The sequence below is a fragment of the Arachis ipaensis genome, chromosome B10 (assembly GCF_000816755.2).
Source record: "Arachis ipaensis cultivar K30076 chromosome B10, Araip1.1, whole genome shotgun sequence".
NCBI lineage: Eukaryota > Viridiplantae > Streptophyta > Magnoliopsida > Fabales > Fabaceae > Arachis > Arachis ipaensis.
This window is the reverse complement of record NC_029794.2, coordinates 9,936,323-9,946,675: the sequence shown is the minus strand read 5'-3', so window position 1 is coordinate 9,946,675 and position 10,353 is coordinate 9,936,323. Positions and strand designations below refer to the sequence as shown.

At 35.2% G+C, this 10,353-nt stretch overlaps 2 protein-coding genes across 3 annotated transcripts; one reads left to right on the top strand and one right to left on the bottom strand.

Annotated features, from left to right (window-relative positions):
* Positions 3,157 to 8,983, top strand: LOC107622847 (potassium transporter 7). 2 transcript variants are annotated; one of them, XM_021114367.1, is made up of 10 exons: positions 3,157 to 3,640; positions 4,357 to 4,585; positions 4,686 to 4,934; positions 5,129 to 5,179; positions 5,466 to 5,726; positions 6,090 to 6,142; positions 6,250 to 6,364; positions 6,451 to 6,705; positions 7,274 to 7,796; positions 8,030 to 8,145. In XM_021114367.1, exons 1-10 carry the CDS (start codon positions 3,350 to 3,352, stop codon positions 8,037 to 8,039), a joined length of 2,037 nt encoding a protein of 678 aa, XP_020970026.1. In that variant the 5' UTR covers positions 3,157 to 3,349; the 3' UTR covers positions 8,040 to 8,145. The 2 variants fall into 2 exon arrangements, with proteins under 2 accessions (XP_020970026.1, XP_016180379.1); XM_016324893.2 differs by having other exon boundaries at positions 3,162 to 3,640; positions 8,049 to 8,983.
* On the bottom strand, positions 9,140 to 10,214 carry LOC107622848 (copper-transporting ATPase PAA1, chloroplastic). Its single transcript, XM_016324894.2, has 3 exons — positions 9,802 to 10,214; positions 9,570 to 9,723; positions 9,140 to 9,337 (listed from the first exon to the last, which is right to left on the bottom strand). Exons 1-3 carry the CDS (start codon positions 10,087 to 10,089, stop codon positions 9,330 to 9,332), a joined length of 450 nt encoding a protein of 149 aa, XP_016180380.1. The 5' UTR covers positions 10,090 to 10,214; the 3' UTR covers positions 9,140 to 9,329.

Sequence of the window (10,353 nt, the reverse complement as noted above, 5' to 3'; positions counted from 1 at the left end):
CATAGCCATAAGACTAGATGGAACATTATTAGCTAAATGGACTTTAAATAAATCACCAATTAAAGTACCACGTCCAATAATATTATAATTTTTAATAATGTCAACAGAATCATCATAAAAATGTATACATAATCCTTGTTTTACAAGCTTAGATAAAGAAATCAAATTTTTAGAAAAATTTAGAATATAAAAGATTTTTTCTAAATCTAAAATACAACCAGTACTTAATACAAGCCTAAATGTTCCAACAGCTTCCACACGTGAACGCATCCGATTTTTCATATAGATGCTTAGTTCACTTCCTATCGGTTTCCTTTTCCTTATGAAACCCTGCATGGTATTTGAAATATGAATTTCAGCATCAGAATCAATCCACCAAGTGTCATGACATATTTCAACAAAATTAGATTCAAAATACACTGAAGGAATAAGATCACAAAGGTTAGTACCTTTCTTTTCAAGCCAAACTTTAAATTTTGGGCACTCCTTCTTCATGTGTCCTTTCTTTTTACAAAAGAAACATCGTGCACCTTCTTTCTTCATAGGATGTGATACAATACCCTTTCCTTTCTTCTTATGAGCTTGCTTTTTACCACCCTCATTTGTCACTAATAGTGCACTTTTACCAAATTTCTGAATTAGCCTTCCTTCCTCTTACACACACACATCACCAGTAATTCATTAATGGACATTTTTTCTTATGTGTATTATAAAAAATCTTAAATAGTCCGTACTGGGAAGGAAGAGAATTCAGAATAAGATGCACCAGAAATGAGTTAGAGATCTCAACCTCTAAAGCTTTCAGTTGTGCTGCAATGTCTCTCAACCTCATGATGTGTTCACGCACACCTCTTACGCCGGTAAGCCTCATAGATGACAATTGTGCCATTAGGGTGCTTGCAAGTGCCTTACTAGAAGACTTAAACTGTTCATCAATAGCCTTCATATAATCCTTGACATTCCTACAATCAGGAATTGAGCCTCGGATACTAGCTGAAATACGAAGCTTAATGAACATCATACTTAAACGGTTGGATTTCTCCCACCGTTCGTATAATGCTACCTCGACTTGAGAACTAGCATCAGTAGGTGTCGGAGGCTCTTTACGAGGAGCATAGTCAAGGTCTGCACACCCTAAGTGAAAGAGAATCTTATCTTTCCATTCTTTATAGTTATCACCACTTAACAAATGAACTTCAGATACAGTTTCAGATATCATTACTGCTGCAAATAATAAATCATGCTAACATTATTCAACTTTAAATAGGCACATCAAAATCCATAACATATGATAATGCATGCCAATACAAGTCATCTCAAAATAAATATGAATCATAGTGTCATTAAAATTTACTTGTGGACAAAGATTTTAACACACATAATATTCACTATACTAACTAAAGTATTGAAACTAGAAAATAAAATACTGCTTCTTAATACCTGTAGGCTAATTAAGAAGTAAGAAATATTTTCTATTTCAATCTAATTATATGTGAATAACATAATAAATTCTTGTGGGTAAGTTTATTATATAATTCATAACAATTACAAATATATCATATTAATATTTATGTGATCTCTTTAAATATAATTATTATTAAGGATGCTGTGGCTACTCCTCAATAAATCATATATTAATCACAATATGATATGCAGCGAAAGAATTTATATTACATGCAAATATAATCATCAAATAAATAAATTCAGTAGTATGAATAATATCAAAGTGGAGATGATCTAGTAGACAAATATTTTGGCAATATTTAGAAGATCCAAGTTCAAACCTCACTCCAACCAAAATTTGAATTTTTATAATAAGTTCATTCTGTCTTCTCTCTTCCACCGTCTTCCCTTTCTTCTTCTCTCTTTTTTTTTATTATTATTATTCAAGAATAAGAAAACTTATGGAAATCATGGAAAATTATACTATTATGAAGAACAACTATGACACAAATTTAGAAGATTCCTTCTAGGAATATTATTTATTATTCCCTCTTCTTATGGTACGTCAACTTTAATTTCAATGGTTTTTCTTACTTTTTTTTTCAAAATTCATACTATACATTCTTCTTTAAAAACAATTTATCAAAATAATGCACAGTAATTAAATTTTGAAATGGCAAGGCAGAGACAAACTTGCTCTGATACCACATGTTAAGTTTCTTTATAAAACCAGTAATTTACGTACCTCCAATCATTGCCAATAAATTCTTTGATTTAATTTGGAACTTCCAATTCTTGAATCACAGAGAGGCAGATGGAATCAATGTGTAATTTTTGTTCTTATGATCAGAATTGGAGACCCAAATTTTATAAAATTTATGATGAACAGTCGTGTTCTTTCCATCAAAGAACAGACCAACTGTTAATATAATAATAAATAATTACAACACCACCCAAACTAATTTCTGTATTAACAAATTGGATCACAATTAGAATAAAAATTCCAACAGAGACTTGTCAAAAAGTTTATAGATTTTGCATCTATTTAATCTCAACTAAATTAAGAGTAGTACATGCTCTCTATTGAGACTATAACAAGAATTAGTAAAAAAAAAATGTGTTTATGTGTGTAGGAATGTCTTGTGAAAGTATGAATGATTGTTAAAAAAAATTGTGATTTTCTATAGAGAATAAACAAAATTTGGGAATTAGGATTTTAAAAGGGAGAAAAACATCAGATTGTAAAAAAAAAAAAGAGTTTTCTTTGTCATATCAGTTAGCCATTACAATGTTAGCATCACAGGACACAATCTACTTCAATTTTTCAATGATCGGTAATGAAGGAAAATTTTCTAAGAGACTATTATGAATTTTAGAGTATAACTTTGAGGATAAAATTAAAAAATTATTAATTTTAAAAACCACTTTAAATATTAAATTATATTTTAAAATGAATAAGAAAATAATATATAAAGAATGTGTCACTTTTCATACATTAATATAAAACCACATTGTTCGGATTCTGTCCTAAAACAATACAAAGAACCCATCATCCGAAAACAATGAAAGGTGATCAATTGTTGAAGGCACCTCACATAATATACATGGGCACACCATAGGCCCATAAGATATTGATAATGGATAAGAATAATTATTAATTATTTTAGTAACCCAAAGTAAAATATAAAAAATATAAAATCACAGTTAATTATTTATTGAACTTCTCTAGACGCGAAGACACAGTGATCCACAGTTCCCCCACTGGGAAAATTCCATTTTTGTCCCTTAAGCCGTGATGCGCGCAATTTCGCACTTCACCACCTTCTTCACTTGCAGAAAACAGAGCTCAAAATTCACAGAAATTTTGTCCTCATTTTCATAGCTTCTGAAGAAAGCACTATATTCAATGGCCATGGCGACGGAGGAAGGGGATCCGGAGAGAGGTGATATCAATGGCGGACACTCCATGGAATCAACCGAATCCAGGTGGGTTTTTCAGGGGGACGAGGAGGATAACTCCGACATAGAAGAATTCAACGCCGATTTGAGACACCATCACACCCGTCGCTACGCTTCCGTGCTTGATTCTGACGATGAGGACATTGGTGAGCAGAGACTCATTCGAACTGGACCTCGAATTGATTCCTTCGACGTCGAGGCTCTTGATGTCCCCGGTGCTCATAGAACTGACTATGAGGTGCTGCTTCTCAAATTTTGGTTTGCTTTTTCTTTTATGGAATTATTGTGTCGTAGCTGATTCAATTTTCTATCTATGTGCAAGTTCCTTTACTCGGTTAAGAATTAGCATGTACGCAGTAATTATAAGCATGAAAAGGAAGTTAAGATTTGAATGGTGTGATATCCTTCTTATGAAGGCATGGGATCCTTGAATAGTGTGCTCATGGAAACTAAGAAGAGAGTACAAGTTGTTGAAGTGGGTGGAGGAGTTGAGAAATTTGAAAGCTGTGAGCGTTAATGTTATGATGGGAGGTCGAATTTACATGAGGAAAAGAAAAATTGAATACAACCTGAGAGCTTTCTTGCTTATATTCTGTGTGTGTGTGTCTCGTTTTTTTTTGTGCACAAACAAAAATTACCATGGTGACCTACAGCATATATACATTCATGAGCGAGATAGAGAGAAATTTCACTATGTTCAATCAAGATCATAAGGAGTAGCTACACGAGTAACGTAGAAAAAAGAAAGATACTTGGTGTTGATCCTGTTGTTGAGTTTCTGAAATACATGAATTTTAGTTTGTAATTACCTTGAGTACTTGAAATTCTATGTGCCCAACAGTCACTGTCCTTCTCTTAAAAATCTGTTATGGCTCATGATAAGATTACATAGCTCTACTGGAACAATCTATGTCAATGTTTTTTGCTTGTTTTCTTCTTTATATTCCTTTGCAGGATATCAGTATGGGAAAGAAAATCGTGCTGGCTTTTCAGACTCTTGGCGTTGTCTTTGGTGATGTGGGAACAAGTCCATTATATACCTTTAGTGTCATGTTTAGAAAGGCACCCATCAATGGAGATGAGGACATTCTTGGAGCATTATCACTTGTGTTGTACACTTTAATCCTGATTCCCTTATTGAAGTATGTGCTGGTCGTTCTGTGGGCCAATGATGATGGTGAAGGTATATTAAGTTAAATATTCTAAATAAGCCTCCAATGTTCTTTGTGTTTCTCTGTCTTCTGAACTTAGTTTGCTAACACTTACGTTGTCAAACACTACAGGTGGTACTTTTGCCTTGTACTCATTGATATGTCGTCATGCTAAAGTGAGCCTTCTCCCCAATCAATTACCATCAGATGCCCGTATATCAAGCTTTAGACTAAAGGTCCCATCTGCTGAGCTTGAAAGGTCCCTAAAAATCAAGGAAAGACTTGAGAGTTCTTTGACTCTGAAGAAGATTCTACTAATATTAGTGCTTGCTGGTACTTCTATGGTGATTGCTAATGGGGTTGTTACTCCGGCAATGTCAGGTTAGTTGCTGCTGCTACTTTATTCATTTTTGCAATTTTTCCAGGCTATTTGGTGCTAGTGTTTGGGATGATTCCCATGTTACTTGTAATATTAAATTTTTGCTTGTTTTCTTGGCCAGATGTTGTTTCATTAACAAGCTCTAATCTTCTGTTCTTTATAGTTAGTCTCACTTTATATCTATGTCTTCCTGCAGTACTTTCCTCTGTTGGTGGTTTAAAAGTTGGGGTAGATGCAATCGAGCAAGGTATTGCCTTAAGCTACTAATGAAATCTACTATCTGTATTTTCTATTGTTTGTTTTTTTTCTTGAGTGGCTTGCCCATGCATTATTTGTTGAGGGTGATAATTATCTAGCTGTGATTTGGCTATAGTAATTTAACTCTCTCTGTATGGAGATGACATACTTAGTTGCAATAGTCTTATTTTCTCGTTCATTAGGGAGGTTGGCATATTCATGAGTTTATTCATATCCTTATTTGGCAGGCATTCTTTATAGTTGCATTAATCTTGTGTTCATTTTCAACCATGCAGATGAAGTGGTGATGATTTCAGTTGCATCCCTTATAATTTTGTTCAGTGTACAGAAGTATGGAACAAGTAAAGTGGGACTTTTAGTAGGACCTGCTTTGTTCATATGGTTTTGTTCTCTTGCTGGAATTGGGATATACAATCTTCTCAAATATGATACTGGTGTCTTGAAGGCATTTAATCCTATTCACATCTACTATTTTTTCAAGAGGAACTCAACTAAAGCATGGTATTCTCTTGGGGGTTGTCTCCTTTGTGCTACTGGTAAATACATATATCCTGGATCTTGGTACAGGGATGCAATAATACTAAATACATTGCCTTGTCATGTAGATTTGTAGATTTGGTTCTCCTAGGGAGTCTTTTATATTTGTTCCGAAGGCAATACATTGGTAGCAAGTATGATGGTCAGTGTCAAAGTTTTCATTTAGTTTTTGTCACTATTTGAGTGGAACAGTCCAAATTTCAAGGTTCATCGATAATAATAATTCAACCAGAGCTTAATCTATCGCTGTAAACATCCACTATAATATGTAGTATGATGAATATACAGTATAATGTCGCTGTGGTTGCATATGCAAAACTCTTCATCCATTGATTAACATCACTTATTGGGCCATTTTGCAGGTTCAGAGGCCATGTTTGCAGATCTTTGCTACTTTTCTGTACAATCAGTTCAGGTAACAAACTATGTTAGACCATTAGGCTTCTTTCATTTAATCATTTCTTTTATTTCATTTGTAATGTCAACTATGTGCTGATAAAAACTAATTGTGGTAATTGGCAGCTTTCTTTTGTCTTTCTTGTTTTGCCGTGCCTAGTATTGGGTTATTTGGGTCAAGCTGCATACCTTATGGAAAACCATGCTGATGCTGGTCGAGCCTTTTTCTCTTCAGTTCCAAGTGAGTGTTTTTATCATTTCATTCTTTACATAGGCCTGTCTTTGCAATTTACAGGATCTATAAGCAATCGCATTCCATGTGTGCAGGTGGTGCATTCTGGCCAACCTTCCTCATTGCAAACATTGCTGCACTAATTGCAAGTCGGACTATGACAACAGCAACATTTTCATGCATAAAACAATCAACAGCACTTGGTTGTTTCCCTCGTCTTAAGATTGTTCATACCTCCCGGAAATTTATGGGCCAGATCTATATTCCTGTCCTAAACTGGTTTCTCTTGGCTGTTTCTCTGGTTTTGGTCTGCACTATATCCAGCATTGATGAGATTGGAAATGCTTATGGTAATGTGTTTCTGTTTATTTTTATAATCACCACATTTATTCATTAGATTTATCAAGCACATTGATTTACCCCTAGTGGGATAAAGCATCACAATATAATAGTCTGCATAAGAAACTTAGTTTACTCGGACTATTAAAAATTATCGAACTCTTCTACCAATATTTCATTTTTCATGTTCTCAACTACATCAGAGAGATAATAATACAACTTAAGTCTTCTATAAGAAGACCCATTTGCTTCAAGAAACCCTAAACCCCATTATTACCGTGCTTGCTTTGCACTGGTCATAAGGTCGGAACACAATTTCTGCGCACACACACGCACGTAGGTCAATCAGCTAGTGGTTATTATAATTTTATTTTAAACGGATGTCTGTCGCATACTTCTGAATTCACATAATGAATACATCAATAACAGTTTGACTGGGTAAACAGAGTACAAGGATATGGAGACTGCATAGTTTAGCTTTCCATAGTATTTTACACACTGCACTTCCTTTGCTGCTACTAAATTATATGTAATATTATAATGAATTTGTATTCAGGTTGATCCTTGGTCCTCTTTCAGGTATTGCGGAGCTTGGAGTGATGATGATGACCACTATTTTAGTAACCCTTGTTATGCTTCTTATATGGCAAATACACATCATCATAGTGCTGACATTTGTGGTATTCTTCTTGGGATTGGAGTTGATTTTCTTCTCATCTGTTTTGGGGAGTGTGGCAGATGGAAGTTGGATTATATTGGTCCTTGCTGTGATAATGTTTTTTATCATGTATGTTTGGAATTATGGAAGCAAGCTCAAGTATGAAACTGAAGTCAAACAAAAGCTGTCAATGGATTTGATGCGAGAATTAGGTAGCAATCTAGGCACAATACGGGCTCCTGGAATTGGTCTTCTCTATAATGAGTTAGTCAAAGGAATCCCAGGAGTTTTTGGCCATTTTTTGACTACGCTTCCAGCAATACACTCCATGATCATTTTTGTGAGTATTAAGTATGTTCCTGTTTCTGTGGTGCCTCAAAGTGAAAGGTTCCTTTTCCGGAGAGTCTGCCCAAAAAGCTATCATATATTCCGTTGTATTGCCAGGTAACTAGATCTGTCTAATTGAATTTTTTTTGGCATGAGATCAGTTTAGATATGAATCTCAAAATCCAAGCTAATTGACTTTTACCTTGGGAAAGTTGTTTGAATGATGAAAATGTGACCTTAAAAATTACTTTCAGATACAAAACATACAGTAGCTTCACGTGAACATCAATAACTTCGTTAAATTATGTCTATCCACATAATGAAGATGTCTTTTTATCTTACAAATGCAGACTTCTGTAATTTCTACAGGTATGGTTATAAGGATGTCCGTAAAGAAAATCACCAGACTTTTGAGCAGCTGCTGATTGAAAGCCTAGAAAAATTTATACGCCGTGAGGCTCAAGAGAGGTCACTGGAGAGTGATGGGGATGAAGATTCTGACTCAGAGGAAGGGCACTATGATTCCAGGGTTCTTGTAGCTCCCAATGGGAGTGTTTACTCACTTGGGGTTCCTCTTCTGGCTGGTCATAAGGACACAAAAAAGCTCACTTTAGAAGCAAGCACTTCAGAGGAGGTAACCCCGGCACTTGATGCTGAGCAGAGCCTTGAGTGGGAGTTATCTTTTATTCACAAGGCTAAAGAATCTGGAGTTGTTTATCTTCTTGGTCATGGGGATATAAGGGCAAGGAAGGACTCATGGTTTATCAAGAAGCTTGTAATAAACTACTTCTATGCATTTTTGAGAAGGAACAGCAGGAGGGGTATCACGACTTTAACTGTACCTCACTCAAATCTGATGCAAGTTGGCATGACTTACATGGTTTGAAAGAAAACAGATGACAATTTTCTTAGAAACTAGACTTCGATAGCAGAGAGCGAGGATCAGAAAGATCATACTTCGAATGCAGTCTTAAGTGTTTTCCTTGATCTGATCATTTCTAGTTTGGATCTCCAAATTGTTTAAATATCTTTCTGGTTCCCATCTCTCGTATAGAGGAAGTTTTGTGGTTGCGAGCTTTGCCATCTGCATATTTATGTATGTAGTTGGAATAGGCTGATAACATAAAGAAACAGACATGAGAAAAACTGTACTTGGTTAATTATATAGGCACTTCGTGAAAGGGTCAAATTTCACGCCAATGTAACTATGGACACCGTGTACTGTACAGTGGCATTTTGCCCATTTTATTCTTCTGTCAACTTTGCGGTAAATAATGCCATATCTCATGACATTACTGCATCTCAAAGAGCTATATTTCAATTTGACTTGCTCAATTCAGTAGATGGAATTTAAACTTTTATTTGCCTGTGAAAGAATTAAGATTGATAAGCTTTATTTGTTTCACTTGCTTTCAAGTTCCTAAAATGTGTATTGATATTTGGTGTGCGCAATTCCTACCTTGTACTTTCATGAAAATATATTTTGCTTGATCAACATATGGATGAAAGAAATTAACACATCACAATTTTTTAATTTCCCACGTATACAAGAACAATAGCCATCCCAATTCAGGTTGCTCTGTTAAAGAAGACTAATACATGAACACAGCTAACTTCACATGAATCGAGTCCATACAATTCTTGATAGCATCACTCGCCTGCCAATTAATCCACCAAGGTTCATGAAAAATTGCAAACCAAACCAAACCAAATCAACGCTACGAAATTCATGTGCGTGCTGTAACTAACATGTAACTAGCGTTCATCATCTAAAAGAGTACGGTATTGGCAAAAAGTAAAGCAATTGATTGGTAACTTCTAAATGGTCATCCAAAGCTTAGTTTTATTCAGATAAAAACTAGAAGAGAACGATAATTAGCAAAACCATACCTTGAAAGGTAGAATTGAAACCGCAGTTAGTTAAATGCTGAGCAAGTGCTTCTCCTAATTGCTTCTGCCAGTTGGGGGAACCTTTTTCTTCGGATACGGCAGACACTACTGCTTTAGCGGCGGTTAGATTCACAGTAGCAGATGACACTTGTGGCTGCCCGTTCATCATTTCATTTCATCATTAATATATAAAAGATAAAAAAAAAATGGAATAGAAAAAGGAAGAGCATACTCGACTTTCTAGAAGCTTCCTGACGTTATTGGCGCAGCCGTCGCACATCATACCCTCAACGTTGAGAACAATAGCATCGGAGGGAATGTCACCACCACCAGCTGAGCTGGAAACGCAGCGTAGAGGAGGCAGCAGAGACGAGTGGTTGAAGCGGAAGACGAGTGATGGCTTCTGTTTCGCTGCTGATTGAATCGTCCACGTGGCGAATTGACGGTTGAGAGGTTTGAAGAGTGGCTTTAAATTCATCTGTATCTGCATCGGCATGTTGAGGCACAAAGCAGATTCCATAGTTGCGATTACAGCACTTCTCACCAAAGTCACAGGTTAGAACTCTCAATAGATCCTCTAAAGAAAGCTGTTTACTTATTAGTGTAGCCAATTCGGGTCGAACCACAATAATATAAACATGTTGAACATTAATACAGTTGATTAATTAATTAAACATGTAGAACATTAATTAATAAACTAATGAACTTATTATTATTTTTTGCTTTTAAAAAATTTGAAGCAAAAAAATATTAAAAATAATAATTTTTTTATGAAATTTTAAAA